This window comes from Eubalaena glacialis, chromosome 2 (genome assembly GCF_028564815.1).
Source record: "Eubalaena glacialis isolate mEubGla1 chromosome 2, mEubGla1.1.hap2.+ XY, whole genome shotgun sequence".
Classification (NCBI taxonomy): Eukaryota; Metazoa; Chordata; class Mammalia; order Artiodactyla; family Balaenidae; genus Eubalaena; species Eubalaena glacialis.
The window spans coordinates 45979196-46006257 of NC_083717.1; the positions used below are offsets into that span (position 1 = coordinate 45979196).

The 27062-nt window shown below is 38.5% G+C and overlaps 1 protein-coding gene across 7 annotated transcripts in view; it reads left to right on the forward strand.

Annotated features, from left to right (window-relative positions):
* The window catches only part of MCTP2 (multiple C2 and transmembrane domain containing 2), a 190183-nt gene that overhangs the window by 69519 nt on the left and 93602 nt on the right, over positions 1-27062 (forward strand). For all 7 annotated transcript variants that reach the window (XM_061181797.1, XM_061181798.1, XM_061181800.1 and 4 more), the window contains 4 exons: positions 1706-1892; positions 4579-4672; positions 18244-18346; positions 19729-19831. In XM_061181797.1, coding sequence (XP_061037780.1) covers positions 1706-1892; positions 4579-4672; positions 18244-18346; positions 19729-19831 — 487 coding nt within the window. The remainder of the gene's footprint in view (positions 1-1705; positions 1893-4578; positions 4673-18243; positions 18347-19728; positions 19832-27062) is intronic.

Here is a 27062-nt window from a genome sequence, read left to right on the forward strand (position 1 = left end):
GATCATTCATCTTTCCGTAAGAAAGAGGTTTATGAAATGAAAGTGTATATAACAGTGGAAAATAATGCTTAGCAAAGTATTCCTAAGCAGGTGACCTACTGCTATACTTGTTCAGAATTTGCAGGTACTTAGTTTTGTAGAAATGGCACAGTTAAAGCACTTGACATTTCTTTCTTTCAAGCAAAATTAATTCCCCATTTACATACTTGCTTATGAAATAAAAAATATTTACTAACCCCTCTTTTCACAGTAGTGAACTTTAACTTTGAAATATCCCTTATTGCACAGAAAAAAAAAATTGGTTTGATTCAAATCATAGAGGGTTATTTAAAATATATATATATATTTTAATGTGTTTCCAGTAGAAATACTTGATGAATTTATTGCATGCAAAAGCTCTAATTGCCACCTCTTCTAGTAACTGGAATCGCTTTTGGTAATTAGGAAGTAAATACCCACATATGTTTAATTTTATAGGTGCATATCACTATTAAAATATTTTCCATTCTGTGGTAAAAGCTGGTATAGACCTTTAATATTGATATTTTGGGGGGAAGGGATTGCAAGCTTTCTTTTAAATTTATTAAACTGGAACTTTTTCCATATCCATGTGGCTCAAAATTGTCGTTGCTTTATATATAAAGTAAGTTTACCTATTTCCTATTATCTGCAAACTTACAAAGTCCATTGATGATTAAGGGTAAGAATCCATTCCTGTCAGACATTCTGAGGCCGTGCTTCCATTTTTTAATAACGTCTTGAATAGTCATCTTATTCAAAAACTAGAGATGGCAAATGAGAATGAAAAACACACACTACCCTCCCTCACTCTACTCAGCCCTGCCTACCTCACCTACCTGCACATAAACAAAGCAAGTGTGGTCCAGGCAATCCCAGACTTTTCGTGTTAAAGCAAATAAATGGCTTAGCACCTCAGCCGCCCCCCTTATGGGTGTTTGCTTCTGTATTTAAATGTGTTTGAGGTTTTCAACATCGCCAGAACATTGACTGTTAAGAGGCAGAAAACATGCAGTTGATAGCAGATGGGTGCAGCCTTTTCTGGCAGTGCTGCCGAAATGGGATCAATCAGTAGCACTTCATGCTCCATTTGTCTAACAGAAGCCCACCTGGGGAAATCCTGTGGAACTATGCCTATTAGGAAAACACCTTAACACATTTCTTTAAATAAAAACTCGCCAGTCGGCATTAATCTAGAAGAAAATGGTTTCTCCATTAACTCTCTCCTGCTTGCACAGCTCCTATCTTTTCTTCTTTTTTTGAACCAATGTCTCTTATTCTCTTTGCTGGTAGAAGACCAGCCAAGAGCAGCCCAGAGCAGCCTTCTAGAGCCGGCATCCATAGTGTTGAAACTTTGAAACTGTTTTCTTCCTAGTTCTTGATCTCATCGTTTTTCTGCAGACCTTATTTGTCAAAGATCTGCTGCTTCTCGGTTCATTTGCCACTTCCTCCATGCTGCCTTCTTTGTTTTTCTTGATCTCTTTCTCTCCTTCATTCAGGGTGTGTTAGGCTGGGATGGAGTGTTAGCAGCCAGGGGAGCCCTTGCAACCTTCACTACTCAACCAGCCCATGCCCAGACAGCGTGAGGTTTCATGGGGAGGATGAAATGAAAATCAGGTGCTTTGGAGGTTCAGCAGCTGCCACGCGTTAATCGCTTTTCTGTCTCTGATTCCTGCAACTTTTCCAGGTGTAAAGTGGATATCTCAGCCCTCCCACTGAAGCAAGCCAACTGCCTGGAGCTGCCGCTGGAGAGCTGCCTGGGGACGCTCCGGATGCTGGTCACCCTCACGCCCTGTGCAGGAGTCTCCATCTCAGATCTGTGTGTGTGCCCCTTGGCAGATCCCAGCGAGAGAAAGCAGATCGCCCAGCGATTCGTGAGTGCTTTGCCTTGCTACACCCCCTCCTGACCCCCGCACCCACCCCCGCTTGTAAGTTGAAACAAAGTCTATGAATTGAAAAACTGCCTCCAAAGAGATCTTTGTCCAAAGTTTAATGGTATGTCTCGTAAAACAAGACATCAGCCCTAGAGGTTAATGCATTAGTGAGAAGGTGACAGTAGATTAGAGTTTGCCTTCCTTTTTTAAAAGACAAAAAAAAGGTATTTGATTTTTTAGTATCCTGGATCTCTTTGGAGAAAATTGAAATCCTCAAGGGGGCAAAAGGTTGTTTAGCATGTCTGTATATGTAAATAGGAATTTTATTTTATTTTTTTAATTTTTATTTTGGAATATAGTTGATTTGCAATGTTGTGTTAGTTTTAGGTGTACAGCTAAGTGATTCAGTTATACATATACACATATCCATTCTTTTTCAGATTCTTTTCCCATATAGGTTACTACAGAATATTGAGTATAGCTCCTTGTGCTATATAGTAGGTCCTTGTTGATTTTCTGTTTTATATATAGTAGTGTGTATATGTTAATCCCAAACTCCGAATTTATTCCTCCCCACCACATTTCCCCTTTGGTAACCATAAGTTTGTTTTCCAAGTCTGTGAGTCTGTTTCTGTATTGTAAGTAAGTTCATTTGTATCATTTTTAGGAATTTTAATATACGTTCACAAAAGTCGCTTTTTTTAAAACCAAATATTAATGTTTGCCATGTTGTAGATACTTTTCTAGAACCTCTTAAGAACAAGTGAGAAAGCGCTTGTGTCTCATAAAGCAAAGCCAAGCCGTAGACAGGCACGAAAGACTTATTCCATACTACCCTGAATAAGAGCAGTTTGTGATTTTTGCCTAAGTAGTTGCAAATTGCTTAGAAGTCCACTCAGCATTTTTAAATCAAATGGCTTTGTCCTCGTCATTATTTTTTGTGCTCTGGCTTTCTAGGTGTCTTTATTTGCATTCTCGTTTTATTCCATCTTCTTTGTAAATCAATGCATTTGTTTTATTGCCACACACACGAAAGGCATGTTTTAGGAAAGTGGCATGGAAGTGAAGCAAAGATGAATCCCTATTTAATGGGAATATTATTCTCAGCATAAACTTCAGTGCCTCCAGACTCCTTCACTGTGCAGGCGTATTGATTAATTGAATAATCCTTTATCTTCAGGAGTACAAAGCCTAGCCACACATCTTAATGACAACACAAGATTCTGCATGCAAGGTTGAAGTACTCTAAAGAAGTTTTGACAAAATCCACTTTTAATATTCTCTTTGATGACTTTAGTTAAGCAAATGAAAATAAAACACTTCCCCAAACTTTCCCATGGATAAATTGCACAATTTACCAAATTCATGAGGAGTGTCATGCATTTATAAGGTGACATTAGGTAAGATCATAATGACTGCTTTGAATAATGCCTCAGGATTCGAGGAGTACTCATTGAAAAGAGATTTGAAAAGCCAGTAATCAAAATAAAAATATCAAGTGTTTTGTTTTGTTTTTTTGTTTTTTGTAGCTAACGAGCTGACCAGCATGCTAGAGGGAAAGGTACTGTGTTACAAGACACAAGTTCCAGACTCCTGGATTTGTTTTTTAGGTTTTAAGAATAGATAATCTTCAAAGGCATTTTGCCTCTAAATTATGAAAGTACTTTATTTCAGATGTTTCCATCTTAGCTTAAACACTAGCTTTTTTCTGTTTTTTTTTTTTTAAGATTGAAAATACTGTTTGAAGAAACAACTTCCAAAAGTTCTTAGGAATGGTGCTTCCTAAGGTTTACCTTAGGCAAACCTTAGCTATTATCAAGCTTTTGTTATTCTTTCCTGAAATGCCTAAATAACAAGGATTTTACTACCCTTCCATAAATCCCTGGGGTCCACTTATCACAGGTTTTTAGTTATCTAATGATGACGGAAATACTATATTCAAAGGTTTGAAAGCAGCATCTTTTTCAGCAAATGTGTTTTGGAGGCATGCAAAGAGCATTTATTTGCTTATCTCTTATCTCATGCACCATTTCTAAAGAATGCAATGTGCGTAGACATCTAAATACTTCTATACATGCTTAAGAATTATCAGTAGATATATTAGCACTTTGGCACATGCAAACTAAGAATGAAAGTAAATGTGATTACAGAGCAGTACTAGATGCTCAGTCTCTAATGAGCTGGCTGTAACATGGACTAGAAAATTCATTCCATTTCCATCCCTACTCTCTTTCTGGTAGTAATAAGTGTCTACGAAGAGTCCAAGTTTAGTCCTCTGATATCCATAAAGTTTGTTCTAACTAGGTCAGAATAATGTTGCCTTTTCGGGTGATTTAAAAGTTTCATTAAAGAGAAAGGGGGAAAAGAGAATAAATGTAGTTCTACACCCATTTTCCTGGTAGGATGTCTGTACTATCACCAGGGGGTGATGTTAAAAGTAGATTGCATGTGCTTTGTAATTTGTTTATTTTGAAAGGGGAGTTAATTAATTCTCAGTCACTTTTAATCTGGTTGCTGCAAATGCCTAAGTTTCCTGTTGACTGATGCAATGCACATTGGAACTTTTCTTAGCGTTGCATGAGAAAGATGATGATAAATCTAGAAGGTACTTCCTATAGGGACTTTTTGGCATTAAACAGTATATTAGAAAGCTATGTTCATTTGTGATCTACTTTTCTCCCCCCAGTGTTTACAGAACTCCCTGAAAAATATGAAGGACGTCGGCATTTTACAAGTGAAGGTTTTAAAGGCGGTAGACCTCTTAGCAGCAGATTTCTCAGGTATAGAAAAGTTTCATCTTTTTATTCATTTTTATTTATTTCCTGCTTTGAAATGATCCGGTGGCAGAGTGAAATGTTTTACTAAGTAGAAGCATGTACAGAGCAATCATACTCTTTCAGACAGAGTCACGGAAGAAAAAAAGGTGCAGACAACAAGTTCTCTCACTTCACATTTTTCGCAAAATTATCTTTTTCACGTAATTTTACTACGATTAGATAATGTGCTAGTCCATTTAGCTTTCAAAGATATTTGTGGATGATTCATGTCATGACTTCTTTATTTGTTAAATGTTTGATGAAGCTTTTCTATAGGACCTCAGAAGACAGATTTGACTTCTTGCCTTTTCTCTTGCAGTGCTGTGTGCAGACAGTGTTTTATTCTTCACAGGGTACAGTACATGGGTCCTAAATCTGGCTGACTGGCACTTCTCTGTAACAGTAACCAAAGTCTTGGCCATGGAACCACTTTGCCATTGCCATTGTTTTATACAAAATTTCTCTTGGTGTTTCACTACCTGGAACTTATAGACAGAGGCTGGAACTGACATGCTTTGTGCTGAATTATGCTTGACTATGAGGAGAGTAATCCAAACGTTCCAGTGTATGATCAGAGGATGCCTCTCCACTCATTGCCTCATTGCTGAGTTACCCCCTTGTACTGACTAACAATTTAAGCACCTATATGACAGATGCTATTTACCAAGTAAATTGATGAATATGAAGACTTTTATACAACATGGATCTATCTATTAATGCAGTAGTGCATTTTTGTTGTCGTTGTTGTTATACCATAATTTTAGAATGTGGTCTACTCTCTGTATTTGTGTAACCTCTGAACTTCTGAGTTTGAGGTAGCTCTAACTCTGGAAAAGAGAATGTTAATTAGAAGCACTTTATATTACAAAAATGATGGGATATATGAACTTAGTTTTAAAAAAAGAGTTCTCCTCACCCTCCTTCAAAAAATGAACCAATGGAAATCACTACTCTATAAGCCCCCCCAAATAAGGTGATCTCAATTTTAAGGAAATGCCCAGTGAGAATATCCAAAAATGCTTTTTCAGCCAATATGAATATATAAATTCTCAGGGTTGTGGATGAAATACTTCAGTAATGACTTGTAATATTCATCAGTTTACTTGCAAATGTTTATATAGTCTTAGATTCAGAAATTTTCCTTTTGAAACTTACAGTTTATGAAAACGCTTAATTCAGACATTTCATGTGCCTTTGACAGAAGTAGTTTTGTCATCACTAAAGCACATGTAGAGTTATCGACCAGTTTTCCAGAGCAAATTGTGTTTTACTTCCATCTCAGTGTTTAGATACAACACTGTTTGAATCTGTGATTGTTGATGTCTCAGTAAACGTTGTCTCAGGCCCCAAGAACTCATTTATGCTTTCAAGCAGTATTTTCAAATATTCTTTCTGTAGTTGTATATTTTGTGTTTGCCAGGAACTAATTGAAATGCATTAAACATTTTTTTAAAAAGGCTTGTGTACAGCTACATCCATATGTGGAAATACTTTTAAAAAACTTACCTTATTTTATGCTTCCTATCAGGTGACTTCCATAAAGCACCCCCAAAACTAGGATTGATGGAGGTTGTTTCAGGCCAATGTGAATTCTCCAAAGAGTACTTTGACTATTAAAGTGTATAGGAGAGAAACCTGGAAAATGGAAGTTTTTATAAAGATCAGACGATAAGGCAAAACACACTTTTCAGAAGAATAATTTTGGGGCAAAATGCTACCATTTTGTCATTTTCTTTATATTCAAGATATTCAGTAGATAGTTTTGGAGTGGATGAAGGTGGTGAGTACCTGAGGATTCCATTAACAAAAAGCAGTGGTTAGAAACCAAATAATGCTAAGCGATTTAGCTAAATGCCCTGGTGTTTTACTATCTCTGTATTATTTATGAGAAAATCATCACTCTTCTGAATTGAAGCAAAGATCCTTGTCATTAGCTAAACATGTCTTTAGACCATATCGATCTTTATTCTTAGAATCAAATTTCACAGTCTAATGATCTTTATAGGTTGGTAGGCTCATCCAGTCTGTTCCAAACCAAGGTGTTGCTTTAGGGCAACAAAGTGGACCTAATCCAGAGAGTTGTAAAGTAACTTTTCTATGTGAAAAAAGAAGTGGATTCAGGTTGCTGTGAGGTAGCAGTAGAGATGTAATTAATGCCTCTGAGATGTTAACGATCATATCATATAGTGGCGACTCATACATTATTGCTGTTATTATCGTTACCAATTCACTTGATATGCAGAAAAAAAAAAAAATGCCAGCTTCACTTGATCATGGATCAGAAGAGGTACTCATCATTGCCAGTGCCAGAAACATTTAAGAAATAAGTAACTATTTATACCCAGCATTTTCCAGTCAGCCTTGCTTTTTATAACTGAGTGTTTCATGGCACTTGCTCAGAGAACAAAATATTCACTCCTGCAAATTAAAAAGAACTGCATTTACTCTGAATAACCAGGCACATTCTCAAAGAATGGTGGTCGTTTTAGACAGTGCAAAAGGGAACTTTCCAACCTTCCTACTTTTTTTCATGATAGTTTCTTTTTTTTTTTTTCTGTAATTATTTGTTTCTTGAAAACAATACCAAATAACCATAATAACTGATGCTTCAAGTTAGATTCAGGGACGCTGATAAAACAGAAGTCCGTGGGAGCAGATCTTGGCAGTGGTCCATATGGAGGTGAAGGTTACGGTTTGCAGAGTGCAGGGACCTTTTGTCCTAGAGGAGAAATGAAAGCACTTGGCAGCCCTGCGATCAGTGGTTTGCCAATTTTAAAGTTATCTATATTTTTGCAAGTAGCAATTAGAAAAAGAAAATATCAGTCACTTATGCTAATCGGATCAAAGTTAGGTGGATATTCCTCATGAGTGGTTATTCATGTTATGATTATGTAGCCATGAAAATAACTTAAACTTGGGGGAAATTGAATCATCATTACTTTGCTAGCATTTTAGAACATTGGAAAAATGTATATCATATATATACATTATATATATACATGCACTAAGGTGAACTTCTTTGCAATTAAAAATTTAACTTTTTTATATAAAGAAAAAAATTAGTGTAGCTTTCCAAGTGTTATAAGATATTAATAACCTAAATCTACATACGTTACCAATATTAAGATATTTATAAAAGATAAAGGCTTCAGTGTTCTAATGTGTAGAAAAGATAATTTATTATTTTTTCAAACTAATTCATTCTTTTCTAAATATGCTATTTTATTGTGTGATTGAACCTACTCTAGAATTAATAAATTTAAATTTATATATAGCTTGGCATTTTTGTGTGTATATCTGACATTTGTTTGTGTATAAGTGAGAAGAGTTCTTATTTTAAAGAATCGGAGGTAATTAACTTCTTTTGCAGTCCATCCCTCTAAAATTGGTGAAAGATATTTTAATGTTCTCTACAGCCAATATGAGATATGGATAGCCATACACAGTTATTCTAATAGAAGAGCCTGTCAGATATTTTTATTAAAGCATTTGTCTCACAAACACCTTGTGTCCAATGTAACCTAAAATTTTTAAGTAATAGGTTATCCTGTCTGATGTCAGTTCTTCTGTAGTAAACAAGGCCATAGCCTTGATTCACAAAACAGATGATAGATTGTACTTTGAAACTCAAGGTGAGCATAGCTGTTTGTAATGTTTAATGAGACCAACATGCTTCACTCAGCTGCCGCTAGTCTTAGAACTCAGCTGTTTTGAGAAGAAAGCAATAAAAACCAAACAAAAACAATGCAGAGTTTGTTTCATAGGCTATAAAAAGGTAATCAAGTAGATAATAGGTAAACAGAAAAATAGTTAGGGAACTGAAATATTTTCTGATCAGAATTGTATTTCAGTACAAATAGCAATGCTTATCTTACCTATTGGGAGATCCACCAGTGAAGAGTAGGAAAGTATTTACTGTGTTCAGCGCATACACGGAGAAATGTTCTGGATAGCCTTGTTATAATTGATAGAATATTGTGGGGAAGCTTCCAGAATTGTACGACGGAGGGGCTCCTTCCGTGTATCAGTACTGAAACCATCACGGCCTCTATTTGCATAACACACCTGCCAAAATTCAGCACTTAGTCAGTGACCCTTCTCTTATATTCTTAGAATCAAAATGTGGGTTTCACACATCTTCCTCCCTACTAATTAAGCTTTCTATATATTAATTTTGTTCTAAAAGAGTTCTTATATATTAACACCCTTCTCCTTAAGGAATCTTCCAGTGGCAGGATGGGTTATTCTTTAGTCTCCCTCCGCTTTATTCCTCCACTCTGTTAACACCACCAAGATGACCCTAGCCATTAAGTATTCTGACATAAAATAGGGGCGATAGAAGCTTAGGAGAGTTTTCTTTACCTCGTCATGCCAGCAGTGGCAAAAGAGCAAGGAGAACAGCATTGCAAGCCCACCTCCATATAGGATGATAGTAGGTGTTCTAACAACATAGCATAATAGGGTGTGGGTCTCAATAGCCCTTCTTTTGATAGCACAATCCCATCTTAATTTTTCATGTTCCTGTCATAATACGCTGTATGTCATGATGAGAAGCTGGGGAATTATCAGGAGGCAATGAAGGAACAAAACTGGAAATAACCATCTTTCCTCACAATTTGGAGTTACTGTTCTCCAGGGGTCTTTTTTATCATTGCGATTTTTTGTTACTTTTTGCCATACAAAACCCACCCATAAAACGCAAAAATTTTCCAAATATATCTGGATTTTTTTGACTTCTTGGCTGTAAGATTGTCACTTGGACCCTTTCTCTGTTTCCAATGTTAGTAAGACAACTACCAAATTAACAGAATCTTGTAATTAGAGAATCTTTATCAGAGGAATGGAAAAGACTATGTTTTCAAACAAAAAATATGGGTTATGGGGAAGTAGTCTGATGTGATAAATAAGCATGTCAGGGGACATAACAGTGCCTGATCCAGGAGAACAAAGACACATTTAATTCAAGAACTCCATACTTCTTTTCAGGGAGCCCAGTGTAGTTTTCCAAATGCTTTTTGAGTTTGTCTTAATTTAAGAAAAGTCACCTTGGTGGGTAGATCTAGTGATCTTCAAGAAATGTTCATTGAGCATCTACTACAGATCAGACACACCTACCTGTAGGGAGCTTGTGATCACTTCACTCTTCCTCCTCTAGGGGGCAGTGAGTATCATTGATGTGGGTGAGGACCTTGCTCAAAATTGGGTGGCATTTTCAGTTGAGTGGTTCCTTGGCAATGCCATTAGGAGGAGCTCTGTTCCACACGCAGGGTTGCTCTCCCATGACTGGTAAAGTTCTCCATGCATTCATTAAGTACACGATCCCTTTCCAAGAGACTGAAACTCATGCTTTGGGTAAATTAATGTTCAGTTCAATAATTTATTCACTGAAGATGAAAATTATTCCCCATTTTATTTGCTCTTTATTTTTATGGTAGCTGCCTTTCATTTTAATCTCCATGTATTATGGTATAGAAGTTGTATAGAAACAGATGTGTAAATCTTGGTTCTACCACATACCAGTCTTGGGTCCACTTAAGCCTCCAGCTTCTCATGGGTATTTTGAGAGATAAATTAAAACCTAAATGAGCATACCTGACACATATTACATGCTCAATAAATGCTATTCCCATTCTTTATTAAATTTATTTTTTTAGAGTATAGTTGACCTGGGGAATTTCACAGGTTATTGTCTTCTTGGTATTTTGTTTATGATTTCTCTAATTTTAAATAATGTTGGAAATATCAGTGTTGCTAATCACTTTTAGCTTTTCAACCACTTTTTAGAAATCTATAGTTACCACTCTATGATGTTTGTTTCTTTTTGTTTCTGTTTCTATTGCCTGATAAAAGTGAAGAAAAAACATGCTTCGTGGTAGGAAGATTCTCATACTTAAACCAGTTTAGTGCTTGTATTCACATTTTGATAATATGGATAATAGTTTTATCGGTATAAAATGCTTTTATGAGCTCATCAATTTTTTGTTGTATATAAAAGTGCTGTTTTGAGAAACTGTTGACCAAAATACTGCAGTTAGATACCATATTATAGCGTAGAAATATTCCAGCCATATGCTGTAATACTGACGTTTGAGTAGTTTCTGTAAATTATAACACTAGCTTTGTTTTCTGTTGTTTTGGGTTTTTTTGAAACATAAGACTGCTTGTATCAAAAGAGAAATAAAATAGTCCTATGGTTGTTGTTCGTGGGGAATTTTAAGTCACATGTCCATTTTCTAGTTTGTTTTCCTTGTCTGCTGTTTGAAGCTATATTCGTAGCAATACGTCCCCTCTTAAAGATGCCCCATTTTCAAAGCGTTGACTGTAATTGAATTTCTAGGAAGCTCAGCCATAGTGATTTAGTGCTGTTAATTTTCATGAGAACCTCATGGCTAGATGAGCCCAAATCAAGACCAACTTTTCAAAAACACGTAAAAAACGATACAAATCTGCCTTGGCAGGCCATCTGCTTTAGCAGTCTGCCAAGGAACATGAACTCTAGTTGATGTAAAGTTTGGGAGTTTATCGAAGATATAGCAGTTTGTAGCTTACTGGTACCTTGTGAGTGAATGAGTTCAGTTCATTGATTAACAGCTGATCTTACTGGCTGGCTTCTTAGTAAGATCTCAATTTACTCAGCCAGTATACCTCCTCTGTGTGCGAGCCTGTGGTGGGTCCTGGTGACATGGTGGGGGAGAGGAATTGGTCCCTGCCTTCACATGGAGTGACTGCTAACCCAGTGGCATCTAATGACAATGATACTGTCAAGGTCAAGAACAGGTGTCAAGGTTCATTAAAGGGACACCTGACTGGTGTTCCTGCAGGAAGTGATGTTTTAGCTGAGGTGTCAGGCATAAGGAGGAGTTAGCACAGTAGAGCTGAAGGAAAAGCAGTTTTCAAATGAGGGAACAGCATGTTCCAAAGCCTGCTGGGCTTTCCCAAGACATGCAGAAAAGCAAGTGAAACTGGAGAACAGAGCAAGGGGACCCTCAGGGGCCAGGAGGCTATTGTATTAGGTGGGACCAGATTATATAGGAACATGGGGCCCAGGTGAAGAAATTAGAGACCTTTTTAAGTAGGGAACTGATATGATCCGATATGAACTTAAATACAAGTTTATTCTGGTGGCTGCGAAGAGCAAGGATTTTGGGGGTGCAAGACTGAAAATGGGGAGATGTTAGGCAAATTCAGTGGATGATGGTGCTTTATGGAGCTTGAGTGGTGACAGGGGAGTGGAATTAGAAGAAGGAAAAATTCTCATGTCATCAGTTCTTGTTTGTTCTATTTGTGCTAGAATATTACAACATCAGAAATTTAGTTAAAAAACATTTCAGCAATAGTGTCCTCTTCCTTTGCGGACCTCACAGTCCTAAGTGAGACCTGTCTGTCCCCAGCTCTGGATGTCTGCCATGGTGAAGCGATCTGTCCTCATCTGCAGGATGCCACCGAGGCCATTGTTTGGATTAGAGATGCTTGCAACCCACTCAGGAAGGCAAGAGATACTTGAAAGTTAGGTCCGGAAGGAATAGAGATCAGTGTTTTCTCTTTCTTTAAAATCCGTCTCACAGCCCAGCACAGTACTTTACACATTTTAGGAAACCATGAATTATTTGTTGAAGGGAGGAGCAAGCATATCATACATGTGGCATTATGATACCCAAACTAATGATCATAGGAGATTGAGTGGGGAGCTCCCTGGAGTTTAAGGTGGCAGAGAAAGTTCCATGCAGATGATGCATCTTGAACTAGGCCTCGGAGGTTAGTTGGTCCTTTTTTTTTCTTTTTTTTTTTTTTTGGAGAGGAGCGGGTCTTGGGAGAGCATTGCAGGGAGAAGCCATTCCACACGCAGAGTTAGGAAGCATGACTGAGCCCCGTACCTCTGTGTGCTGGTCTGGGGTGGGGCACAGACACGCCGACTTGATAAAGGTTAGGGAATAGGAGATAGATCAAGATGGATGGTGTGGGATAAGTTGTCAGAGAACACAGATTTTCAGGATGAACACTAGAATTGGCTCCAATATGCAAAAGTAAGGTTTATCAACAAACGGGTGGGGACAAGAATTGAAGGGAGAGATTTTGGAAATGAAGTCTGGAATGGCTGTTGTCCCCACTCCCACATCTGCCCCTAGCCTGAGCTATAATGCTCCACAGTTAGCTTCAGGAATTACCTTCCTCTAGAAATTCTTGCCCCTTGTGTTGACAGTCTTTGGTGGCTCCTGGCTGCTTGATAAGTAAAAAGAAATGAAATTTTTAAAAAAAGCACCAGTCATGGCCTTCCAGGCTTCCAGCCAGGCTCTTCCTTTATCCACCCATATCTTATATTTCCTGATCACCACTATTTAGCTGTGTGTATGCATATATATGTATCTATATCTGTATCTATCTATCTATTATCTATCCATCTACTTAATGTTAGGCTCCGATCTGTCCCTATCTCCTCATCAAGGACCTACCCATTTCTTTTAACCAAATCAGCCTCCTAAACCTTGCTTAGAATTCACCTCCACTGTGAAATCTTCCTGGACTTTAACCAACCAAATTAAATGTCTCTGAACTCTAGTTTCCTCATCTGCAAAATGGCACAGACATACCTTACCTCATAGAATGGACGTGAAGATTAAAGGAGAACCTGCATGAAGCATTGTTTTCTGCACAGAGTGGGAGGAGCCTGGCTCCCTCCAGCCATCACCCATCACCAGAGCCGGAAGTCCCCTGCTGCCTTCTGTCACTGGGCCAGGGCACTCTTCACAGGGCATGAGAGGGGCACGCATACCTTGGTTGTGCCTGCATTGGGCCCCTTAAATGAAATACAGGGCTAAATACAGAACAGAGATGTACAGGTGTTCAGTTGAAAACGGGCAAGGAAAATATAGAGTTGGAGATCACAGAGGGGAACAGCTTAGTCCTCTGGCAGAGGATGTGAGCGAAGTTTTCACTGGAAAGGTGACATTTGCTGAAAAGCATGATTATTATGAGAGTTCCTTGAAGGTGATGACTTGGTGGTCTGTGTACATTGGGGCCGGCCTGGTTCAGTGCCAAGAGCAGAATGGGCGCTTAATAAATATTTATTGGATGAATGATTTGACCTCTAAAATACTTTTATTGCTTTTCATTCAACTTCTGTAACTAATATAAAGGTAAAATTATTTAAATGAGGAACCTCCACTTGCCATTCAAGGAATACAAATGAATTTTAACGTGCTGTTCAAAAATAGCAAAGGCTATTGAGAGCAAGGCGCTAAAACACCACCCCACCGTGAATCTGAATCACTAGTGGTATAGCCGTGTCAAGGTGACACGGCATCTGGATGTAGAAGAGGTGGTCTAGATGTTTTACCTGTACAGACAGGTGGAGCAAAGAGCAAAAGTGCAGTCCCAAGTGTATATGTGTCTCTTTGTCTGTTACTGTTTGCTTGGTACTCTTGGGAAACATTTGTGATGGGAGATCGTTTTATCATGATTGAATAAAAATACTCATGATTTAAATTTTTTTGAAAGTCCCTGTCTATCTGGAATCTTTGAAGGGCAAGAGATCAATCCTAAAGTGTATATACATTACTCTATAAATGTGTTAATGTCTTCGCTTCTTCTTCCTCCTCTCTGCCTGTTTACACTGTAATATTAATAAATGCAGCATTTTAATGAGCTTTGAAGGAATTATCTTCAGAGAGTCGGCGCAGTGTGTTCCTTGGAGACACACAACTGAAGTTCCCAGTTCCTGGAAGGAAGGCTGTTCCTTCTTAGCTGGGATAGCGGAGGAGTGTGCTGGAGAGACGGGGGGTGGGCAGGGCTCAGCGCACCTGTGCAAGCACAGGCCCGGACCCTCTCCACGTCGCTGTGGAGGAACCCCCGGGCTTTCATTACAAGTCTCAGACGGCTCCCCCCGAGCCAGTGCTGGTGGGATGTCATGTCAGTGTCTCTGGAGGAGCAGCCCTGACACCTCCCAGCAGTCTGACAAACGGTTAAGTAGCGGTTTCAGCTTGGGTTGGGGAGCTGAGCATCGTCTACCTGAGTATGAAGCTGAGAACATATGTGTTCTTTCATGTTCATGTTCTTTTCATGTTACTCGAGAGATGTCATGACCTTCTGCACTGTCACCCAACCCCTACCCTGTGCCCCGTGAAACACAGTCCCAGAGTTAAACTGCCTTTTTAAAAAAAATGAAGTGTAGTGAATTTACAGTGTTGTGTTAGTTTCAAGTACACAGCAGAGTGATTCAGTTATACGCATATGAATCAGATTCTTTTCCATTATAGGTTATTACGAGATATTGAATATAGTTCCTGTGCTATCCAGTAGGTCCTTGTTGTTTATCTGTTTTATATAGTAGTGTGTTAATCCCAAATTCCGAATTTATCTCCCCACCTCCATCCCCTTTGGTAACCGTAAGTTACCAAAATTTCCTATGTCCCTGAGTCTATTTATATGTTGCAAATAAGTTCCCTTGTATCAAAATTTTTTTAACCAGCTTTACAACAAATGCTAAAGGAACTTATCTAGGCAGAAAAGAAAAGGCCACAACTAGAAACAAGAAAATTACGAAATGTATCATTTTTTTTAGATTCCGCAAATAAGTGATAGCATGTGATATTTGTCTTTGTCTGATTTAGTTCACTTAGTATGGTAATCTCTAGGTCCATCCATGTTGCTGCAAATGGCATTATTTCACTTTTTTATGGCTGAGTAAAATGTCTTAAAGAAGCAAGACTTTTCACAGATGCAGATGGATTTGTGTGTGTGTTTGATTTGGGCTGCCCAACATCTGAAACCCCTTCTAGGTTTGGGGTGCTTCTCATCGAATGTTTTGGAGAAGGGCTCAGAGCCACTTTCATGTGGTAGAAAGCCAATATGTACTCCCTTTCTGAGCCCTGGAAGTTAGGGCATGAGGATTTGCTAGGCAGGGGCAGTCCCTTTACATCTACATCAAGTGAGGCAAAGAAGCGGGAGTGGAGAATTCATATTAGAAGCAGCTACATTTAGGGGCCGGGGTCAGAAGTGTCGGTGGGGCCAGTTTTCCTGGGAAGCAGAGGCCACGCCAGACTTTTCCTGGGGTGAGAGATTGACTGAGATTCTGTGCCTGAGTATCCCTCAGCATTCTTTGGTTTCCAGTGATTTTTCCAGCCTGGTTTTCCAATCTGTGGTCTGATCCTGAGAGCTGCTTGCTATTATTTTAATAAATTCCTTTTCTGCTAAATTTAGACAGGGATCATTTCCATTGTTTGTAAGTGACGACCCCAATGCATTCATCTGTGTCCATGGCTCAATCACTGTCTGCTGGCCACTGAGATAATAGCCTTGACTTAAAAGCTTCGGCCAGGCATCCAAGTGTCCAGGCCACTAGTCAGTTGAATGGAATCTCCTGTTTAACACTGACTCTTAGCCATACAGCTGCTCTTCTTTTCTTCCTGTTTTGAAATATCATCTTCATGCTGGCTCCTGCACATGTGTCTCTCTAATGACTTGCAATACTTCAGAGCTCCTGGTTATTAAGTGAATTAGATGTAGGTTCAGTGACCTGAATGGTAGGCCAGTAGGTCAAGTGGCCTGAGCACTGTCTATGAGTTAGGCCCTGGTCTGGGATTCCTCGGCCATTTGTTGGAGGCACGTCTGTCCTTTTGCCCCCAATTAATTTAGTACACACCGCTTTGTAAAGCGCCAGTGTGCGCAGAGGTAGGCCATGTGTTCATGTCCTGAGAACGTTAGAGACCCTGACGGTTTCAACTCTGGATCCCTCTGCCAAGCCCAACAGAAGGGGAGAGACTTCTTATGCGGTAACTTTCTGTGTTCCCCTTTGGATTCAGGATTTTCTAATCCTTTTATTTTTTTCTTTTGGAGGCTGTGTGAGGTAGGGGGGAAGAAGAAGAGGTGAGATGGGAGAAGTAAAGGTTAAGCTTCATTATTTTTTAAGATAAAAACTTTGAACTTAACCTTATGAAATTAGACTTCATGTGTCTGAGCACCAAAAATGTCCCATGTGTATTCTCACCATTTACTAAATATATAAGATCATATGTGTGTGTGGCCACTCACTCCAGAGCAGAGTTTTAACTCCTAAATAGCCATGGTTACACTTTTTCTCATTTCTCTTGTCACCTCGTAGAAGCATGTAAGCTATCATAGACTTCCAGTTGTAAACGAGTAAATTATATTCACTCAGGGACTTCCCTGGAGGTCCAGTGGTAAAGAAGCCGCCTCCCAATGCAGGGGATGCGGGTTCAATCCCTGGTCGGGGAACTAGGATCCCACATGCCGCGAGGCAACTAAGCCCGCGCGCCACAACTACTGAGCTCGTGCGGCTCAACGAGAGAGCCCGTGTGCCGCAAACTATAGAGCCCATGCGCTCTGGAGCCCAAGCGCCACAACTAGAGGGAGAAAACCCGCACGCCGCAACTAGAGAGAAGCCCACGTGCCACAGCGAAGAGCCTGCGCGCCGCAACGAAAGATCTCGCGTGCCTCAACGAAGACCCCGTGTGCCGCAGCTAAGACCCGACGCGGCCAAAAAAAGAAAAAAAAATTATATTGGCTCAGAGAATTTAGGAAGGAAACAGAGATGTGCTTCTGTTTTAAAACAAAACACAAACTTGGACTCTCTCACGTGCCACATTGACACCTGCTCTTGTGAAACCAGTGTTGCCATTGCTCTCAAGGCTGCATCTGGGTTGTGTGTCAGTCCCAGTCCAAAAAGTGTGCTGACACCTATATGTCTGTCCACCTCCCGAATTCCCACACAGGGCTTACACGGCTTGCTGAAAAGAGAGGCTCACGTTCAATCTTTTAGCAAGCACAATTTTTTTTAATTGAAGTGTAGTTGATTTACAGTGCTGTGTTAATTTCTGCTGTACAGCAAAGTGATGGTTATACATATATATATATACACATTCTTTTTCATATTCTTTTCCATTATGGTTTATCACAGGGTATTGAATATACAGTAGGACTTTGTTGTTTATCCATTCTATATCTAATAGTTTGCATCTGCTCACCCCAAACTCCCAATCCATCCCTCCCTCACATCCCCTCCCCCTTGGCAACCACAAGTCTATTCTCTATCAGCAAGCCCAATTTTATTGTTAACAATATGTGGAATCTAAAAAATGATACAAATGAACTTATTTACAAAACAGAAACAGACTCATAGATTTAGAAAACAAATTTATGGTTACCAAAGGGGAAAGGTGGGGTGAGGGATAAATTAGGAGTTTGGGATTAACATATACACACTACTATACATAAAATATACAATTAACAAGGACCTACTGTATAGTACAGGGAACTCTACTCAATATTCTGTAATAACCTAAATGGGAAAAGAATCTGAAAAAGAATAGATACAGGTATATGTATAACTGAATCACTTTGCTGTACACCTGAAACTAACACAGCATTGTAAATCAACTATACTGCAATATAAAATAAAAAATAATAATAATAATTGGAAAAAAAATGCATGACTTTTGTTCACTTTGCCTGTCACTTTTGAGATTCACTTGCCTCTGACCAAGGAGATTCCTTTGTCTCTGTCTGTGTTCTCTTTGCAGGGAAGAGCGATCCCTTTTGCTTGTTGGAGTTGGGAAATGACCGACTTCAGACACATACCATTTACAAAAACCTCAACCCTGAGTGGAACAAAGTTTTTACATTGTAAGTACTTTAGCCCCTGGAATATCAAAGAGCAGCTTTAACTCAGAGACCAATTATCCCTGATATGTTTGGGGCAGTCTGGGGCTCTTGAGTGGAACTTTCTGTCCATTTTTATGGGCGAAGAGTGAAGTTTATTGTTTTTCTTTTTCTGAAAACCTTTTATGCTTTCATTTTATAGAGTATAGTGTTAATAATAGAAGAGACCATTTGGAACTGCAAGAGAGTGTTATAGGAGAGGCATTTGTAAAGTAGGTCTTTTAGTGACTAAATTAATCTGTGAGTAGAAGGAAGCTTCCATAAATCCAGAGTAATTCACTCCTGGGTTCAAGGAAATTACAAATGTAGACCTGTCTTTAATTCAAGGAGCTTATATGGTACAACATTATTTTAATATCTGAAGGCTTGTATTCTGCCAGAGTCTTTTGGAACATATAGATTATCTGCAATTCCTCAAGGACTCCCAAAGGCCCCTTATATTCCAGCTTCTCTGAATGACCTGCTCCGTAGTGATGCTCACTTTTCAGACTCAGGCATTTAGGAGGCTGGGTATATTCCTAGTTTGCTTTAGATTCCAAGGCGCCTGGCCATCAAGGAAGAGGCCCCTTTTTAAATTTGGGTGAAATGGTGGTACACTGGCCTCACAACACTGAAGAAATGCTCTGTCTGTGCTTATAACTGAAAGAATATAGTTCGTATTGAATGGAGTTGGTTGTTCCCAAGCAGAAACTTCCCAAGGATCTATGAGAAGAGGTTGTACTGTGCTAAGCAGGTTTGCAAATTGCCATATGCAAGTCTCTGGTTTGGTCAACACCCTGCCAATGACCATGGCTCTGTGTTTCATTGTAGCCAACGTCTGGCTTCTGGTCAACATAAAAACTGTTTACAAGTATGTAAATATGCATAAGACTTTTAGTACTCTGTGTTTCAACAATAGGGTGCTTTCTAGGGATCTCGGCAAGTAGTGATTTTGACCATCTTTTTTTTTTTTAAGGGAATTCTTCATTAGTTTAAAGTAAAGTAAATCTGATTTTTGTTCTTCTCATTTGGAAGCTACTTTGAAATCACTGTCCTCCTTATTCTGTCCCCTGTTCTCTTTCTTTATCCTGTTTCTTTAACAGTTCTGCCCTTGAGTACACATATACATGGAAAATGTCATAGTAAAAAAGTTGACTTTTTTTTTCCATATGGATGTCTGAATCTTCTCTGATGGAAGGTTTGGGAATACAGTCAGTTTGATTTAATTTTTGGAATTTAATTAAATGGTACTTTTATACTCTGAGGACACACAGATTTAATTAGTGAAACCGTGTTTTCAGATCTTCATGGAACAGACTTCACTTTTGTGTTTTTGTATCTAATACATGGTGTGTTTCTTGTTTCAGTCCCATTAAAGATATTCATGATGTTTTGGAAGTGACTGTGTTTGATGAAGATGGAGATAAACCCCCTGATTTTCTTGGGAAAGTTGCCATTCCCTTGCTGTCTGTAAGTTACCTTCGTTAATATACAGTGTGTGAGTGATTTTACAGTTGACAAGTTTCTATGGTCTAGAGTTGCTTTATCTTTGTCAATCTGGGGGGGAAAATGTCCTCCCAGCTATAGCAGGAAACAGCTGTTTTATTCCTTATCCTTCTCCAGTATTTTCAGTAGTTTCAGATGTAAAGTCACATAATTTTCTCTGTGTGTCAATTGCGTATTGATTTAACCAACCAAAACATTTTGACCGGTCTTTCAATCCACACTCAGTCTGTCCATCTTAAGATAGGAGTTTCTCTTTTGTTTCAGGGAATACATATCTATGACTGATTTTCCATTGGTGAATGAAAAACATCCATGTTTTTCTTCATTGCCTCCTTACTGCCCATTTCTTCAAAGATTACTTGCCGGTAACTGCATAGTTGTTCTCAATTCCACTAAAGACCATTTTCTCAAAAATTCTGTTTGTTTTTTTAGTAGTCCCATTTGTTTTCAGTCTCCAAAAGTGCTTTGTGGAAGAAAGCAGAGAGCCTCTCTTGGAAAAAGAGGGCTGTTTTGGTAGTCTCCTTAAAAGGTAATGTGTCAGAGTGAGCTAAGAGCTGAATGAAAAAAAAACACCCTATAAAATTCAGAGGAGAGAGCATCATATAATGTCTTTACATGGGCAAAGGTGGAAAGCTGGGATCTGACTTCACCTATTAATTGGGCATTTGTGTTTATGCCAAATGTACTCTTCTAGAGGAGAGAATTTCAGTTTTTCATCCAACCATTCATACAATGTGTGGTAGAGTTGTAATGGCCTTTATCAGTGAGGAAGGCTTTATTTCTTTCTTCCCAAAGACTTATTTCCCCAAAGCTCTTAGTGCATTTTTGTGGCTGGAGCAGTCTGTAATTTATCCATGAGATTAGACTAGCTCACATGGTGTTTACAGAGGGGGAAACGCTGCACCTCTCAATATCTCTTCTCTTTTTGATTTGCTTGGTTAATTTCTCCCCAAGTTCTCATATCCCTGATGTTACTTGAAGAGCGTGGTAGAGCAGCTGCTCCCTTGCAGAGCTGGCTGCTGCCAAATGTTCTGAGCCACCAGCAGCAAGCCACGCCGGCTCTCAGAGAGGAGATGGTGATGTGGGATATCCCTCCTTTTTTTTTTTTATTACAACTTTGTCAGTTATTCCTGAAAGAATACATGTAACAAGAACATGGGGCACAATTTTAAAGAGGTCTAAAGGGACAAGGAACCAAGGTTCTCCTTTAGAATTTAGTGTCCTTTCTCTCTAACATTTTTTTTTTTTTGGACATTTCTCCTCTTGTTTTTATAGATAAATCCGTAGTAGCTTATTTGATTCCTTGCTGGGTGAACGCCACTTCGTACCTTTATTAACCTCCCTCTGTTTCGCATGTAAACATTTTGTGTATTTGGTCTTCCTAGAATACCAACAAGTTGACCGACTTTCTTTCCTCCCTCCCTCATAGTGTACAATCGCTCTACGCTGTGGAGTTAGATCTAAGAAATTACCCCTGGCTAAATCAGGTTTAGGGTTTCTCAACCTCAGCACTCCTGACATTGTTGGACGGATCGTTCTCTGCTGCGGGGACTGTCCTATGTACTGTATGAAGTTTAGCAGCATCCCTGACCTCTACCCACTAGATGCCAGTAGCACCCATCCACCCATCACTATTGTGATAACCAAAGATGTCTTGCAACATCGCCCAGTGCTCTGAAGGGGGCAGTCACTCCCGGTGGAGTGGAGAACCACTGACCTAAATTAATAGAGCTTTCAAACTATATCCTTCAAAATACAAGATAGAGTGATTTGTGAAAGACTTTGTTTCGATGAAAGCAAGCCCATTAGCCCCCTTCACTTTTTCACGTTGCTGATAAGCTGCCCCACAATCTAAGCATTCATTTGATAAATATTTATCAAGTGTTCAGTGTGTGCCAAGAATTGTTTTAGGTGGTAATGTTCTAACAATGATCGCAGTGAAGCTATGTCCTCTCCTGGAACTTATCTTTTGATTACAGGAGGCAATATACAAACCAGAAAAAAAAAAAAAAAATAAGCAATGCACAGTAGGTTAGATGGTGAAAAGTGCTATGTAGAAAATGAAGCAGGGGGAGGGGCCTCCAAGAGGATGTGTGTGGGGAAGGGATGCAATTTTCCGTGATTCAGGCAGCGATTACCTCACTGGAAAGGGAACATTTGACTGAGAACTTAAGTAGGTAAGGGAGGGGAGAAAACCAGGAGGGTATCTGAGGAAACTCTTCCAGGCAGGAAATCTTCAAGTTCAAAGGTTCCAAGGCCAGGCCTTGACTGTCAAATTCCAAAAATAGCAGAGCAGTGTGGATGGAATAGAGTGAGTAGAGAATAGCAAATGTGAGATAGGAAAGGATAGGGAATAGGGTGGCGTGGAAGAGGACCTTGTAGGACCCTGACAGCCTGAAAGTTAGAAGGACTTTGGCTCTTTCTTAGTGGTGATGGGAAACCACAGGGAGGTTTCCAGCCGGGGAGTGTTTGATTTGGTTTATACTGCTTGTTTCTAATATAAATGTAGCACGTGGAAAAATAAGCCCAGATCTGAAAGGTCTCCACTGTGTAAAGGCAGTGTGGCCTGAGCCACGTTTCCCCTTAGGGACTTTGGGGGCCCAGGGATGTTGAGCTGAATAAGACATTTCAGTAGTTGTTGTTCACCATGGCTGTTTCAGTTCATCTTTATTTCCGATGCTTTGACCAGTAGATTGGGAAAGTGATCAGATCTTACGTAAGATCTGTGTGGGCTCTTCCCAATACACCCGCAACATACCTTCTCCAAATGAATTGATTCCCTACCTAAAGTGTAGATATAAATGTGATAGAAAAAAAGGCCATAACCCTCAGTATCTGTAACAAGCAAATTTTGTTTGTTATTTCATTGATCATTTGATTTTTTAAAAAATTTATATTACTTATATCTATGGTATTTATATTTATAAATTTTGTTTATATTCATAATTATTTTAAAATAATTCTAACTTGTGATTTAGAGGGTATATTTTAAAATGTATTTAGATCTAAGTTTTTTCTTTATTTAATGTCTATTGAGCAATACTTACCTAGCAAGCCCTGTGCTGTGCACTTACCATATGGTACATCATTAATTCTATGACAGCCTAATGAGGCATGCTTTATTATTATGACCATCTACAAATGAGGAAACTGAGGCAAAGAAAGACCTGTAGCTGGTAAGTAGGGGAGGCTGGGTTTGAATTAGGCAGTCTCATATCAGAGCCATCCTAAGAGGATGCTGTGCTGCCATAGTGAGTAGCTGTTAAGTAAATATTGTGCCAAAAGCCATAACCAAGATCTGTTTTGTGCAGCCACTGGGCTCAGTGCAATGGAGGTGGGGGACAGGGGTGCAGGTGGGATACAGAGTTAAGTAAAGACTTGCATTTCATGGGTGATGCCTGTGAGATGAACACACAAGACCGAAAATATTAGGTGCCATATAAAAGGAACAAGAAAATGCAAGGTGGGAGGGCTGAATTTAACTTTTGGAAGACTTTAGAAAGTGGGGAGTCTGAGCTGGCCAGGAAGGATTATGGTGTTGATAGGAACTGCTGGGTGAGGTGAAGAATGAAGGCCATTCCAAGCAGAGGGGAAAGCATGAGCAGAGAAACAGCAGGGTAAAGGAGAGGCCACATTCTGGAAGCAAAGAGCGGCCTTGGTGCCTAGCTCTCAGTGTGAACAGGGAGGCTGGAGAGTGCAGCTCAGGAGGGGTGGACGGAGTTTGGGGCCTATTCTATGAGCGGGGATTATCTGCAGGCTTTGGCATGGGTATAGCAGAACAGTTAACTAGGAAGAAACTTTGGCTCCTGTGTAAAGCAAATTATAGGGGAGGAAGACTCTTCCTGGAGGAATTGGTTGCAACTCCAGAAAAAAAGCATCAAAGAGAAAACCCTTCAATTCTGTGTTCTAGGCCTCTTAGGAAAAGGATTTATTTCCCTGCTTTTTAAATATTTTTAGTCACAAAAATGTATTCGTTGGTGCTTCACTATTACCTCTATAGGATATGGAACAGTGTCCTATAATACCTTGCTTTGTATTTAAAAACAAAAATTGTATTTCTTAAGAGTGTGCGTAATTTTTGTGAGAACACATTTTCTTTAATCAAGTCATAAACTAAAACTTGATTTACACTTTCAGAGAAAATGCAAACTACATTTTAAAATGTCTAAGTGTAAAGTATTGAAAGTCCTTCAACTTTTACTCTCTCGAAATGGTAATGTGCTAAGTGCATTTCAGCCTGTTAAATAAAGAGCCTGTTCTGAATTCACTATACCTTTTAATCAGGGTGAATATATTGGATGACTCTTGGCTCTCTTAAAATTAATATTCTAAAGTCAGTATGTTTATTAATGGTGGTGAATTGTTCAAAGCATATACATGTGCTCAGATATACATCAGAATTGAAAAAATGCAGGACAGTGAGCCATCCTTCCATAGATTTCGTTTCTGTTCAACTTTTTAAAAAACAGTTTTTTAAAATGATTATATAGATAGGCAAAACTTTTTACTCATGATTAAAAGCAGTAGAAAATTGCAATTGGATTGGATTGTAATCTGAAAAAACATTTTTTTTTTGGACGCACCACACGGAACTTCCCCCGCCAGGGATCTAACCTGTGCCCCCTGCAGTGGAAGTGTGGAGTCTTAACCACTGGACCACCAGGGAAGTCCTGAAAACTTTTAATATTTGTACATTTCCACATTCTTCCAAAAATCTTCTAATCAATAATATAGTAAATATACATTGGAAAACAGTAGGAATGTTTTAGTTTTAAAACATTCCCAACATAGACATTGTCTCCTATTAATTATCCAATTCGGTAGATTTATTTTTCATTGCTATTCTCAATTAAGTGATCTTGATTTTGTCGTGAAAATCTGGCTGAGTTCTTCTCATCCTTCTTATTTAAACATGTGTTTACCCTCCTAGAATTAATTATCTAACGGGTCAATTTTGGAAGACTTTGAAAATCAGCTTTCTGTAAAATAGGAAAAGCATCTATTTGTTGTTATTTCCTACTATCTATGGAGAAGTCAGCTCAATTTGATGAGGTCCTACATTTTGAAACAAATTTTAGTCCTCTTGTGTAAGCCATGCCAACATGCACATGTGAATTTATATCAGAAGCACAGGCCTTCATGCAGCCCTTAGCATTCTCTGTGAAGCCAGTGCCCGGTAACTAGGTACACCAATAACAGCCTCACTTAATTAGCTTTATGGGATAAATTTTCTATAATTGCTATACCAAATAAATGTCCATGCACATCTTCATTTGCATTTCCAATTAAGTATTTGCCCGACTCTCACCTATGATGGATTTTGCACATTGTACTAGACATTCTTAATTATATTTTTTTAAGTTAATGCTGAGATTTTGGCCATTGAAATATATAATATTTATTTTACTTTACATAAATGTTTATGGATGTATAACCAAATACAAAATTTAACAGGGCAAAATGGTGATTTTTGGACACAAACATTCAACTCTCTTCCTCATCTAATCCTGGTCCAACATGTTCATTGAAGTAAAGGAAGATAAGGCACATTTTTCTGTTGGCCCTGGAAACCAGCAAAGGGTGCCATAAATACGCTGGAATTATCATGAACCATAACTAGTGTAGAAGGTGGATGATATTTGGTTACGACAGGCCAAGGGAGAAAGAAGAATGACTAATGGGATTCCTCTACTGTCCTATAACGGGAAGATAGCAAGTATAAATCTGAGCATATCCTGCATGATAATAAACGTTGAATGGGTTAAACTTTTCTATTAAATGGGAAAACCTCTCATAATGAGTGAAAGAGTAAAATCTAAGTGCTGCTTCTAGATGAGACACCTCAAACATGGCAATACTAAAATGGGTGAAGAAAAGTGTAACACATAAATGTAAACAAAAGGTAAGTGAGAAACATACAGAGGTGGTTATTTTATGGGTTACAAAATAATTTAATTATCAATAAAGTTATAAAGACAGGAACTTTTACGTGAATGACTTCCCATGGAAATGTGTGTGTGCATATGTATATATACACACATATATATAATATTTGAAACACCAGAAAAACTACAAAATTGGAATCACAGAAAAATAATATATATTATCTATCTAGCTTTTAAAAATCAGAAACAAAAAACAAAGCTTTAAAGTGATGTTTTGAAGTGCCAAGTCTTTGAAATTCCAAGTTCCATGAAGTGTATGCTAATAGCAAAAGTACTTGCACATGATTCCACAGCTACTAAATTTCTGGTGATGAAACCCTGGAATCTCTTTTGTTTTTGTTTTTGTTTTTATTTTTTTAGCAAGTTCTCAGGTGAATTTTAAACAAACTAAAGTGGTGGTTCTTAGACTTTAGAGAATCAGCCATAAGCTTTGTCCAATATGTGTATGTGTAGAATTACACATAAATACATAAAATATTCTGTTCACATACCCACTTAACTTGTTTAATTATTGATTATGTTGTGGGTCCAAAACGCTTCAATAGATTTCAAAAAGGCAGAACCTGTACTGTGATCACGGCAAAGAGAAATAAATAACAAAAATGAAACAAGTATCAAAACCCTTGGTAGAAAAAAAATCTCAGGTAGCTAATGTAGATACCAAAACTGCAACTATAAACTTCTTAGAAACTAACAATGAAATGCGATATATAAAAACTATGGATAAGGGCCAAAAGTATTATTCAGAGGAAATTTTTTTTGGCTGCACCACAGGGCATGTAGGATCTTAGTTTCCTGACCAGGGATCGAACTTGTGCCCCCTGCAGTGGAAGCACGGTGTCTTAACCACTGGACCACCAGGGAAGTTACGTGAATGGTTTTATAATTGAACAACAAGGTTGAAAATCAATTAAACATCTTAACAAAATGAACTAAAATAAAGAAAACTGAGAAAATTATAAAGAAATTTATGAAGATTAATAAAAGAGCAATTACATAGAAAGTACTTAAACAGTGTATTTGATAAATCCAAGTATTAGTTGCCCCCAAAACCAGTGATACAGGCAAGCCATTTACAAGGCTAATGAAAAAAAAGGAAAACATATACTATTAAGAATGAGTGAACAACAAGAAACATAGGGATTGCTATGAAGAACATAACTAAATTTTACTGAGTATGAGAGAAAACGTGAATAAATATAGAGACATACCTTGGGAAGACTTAGGTATTGTAAAGGTATAAAAATCTC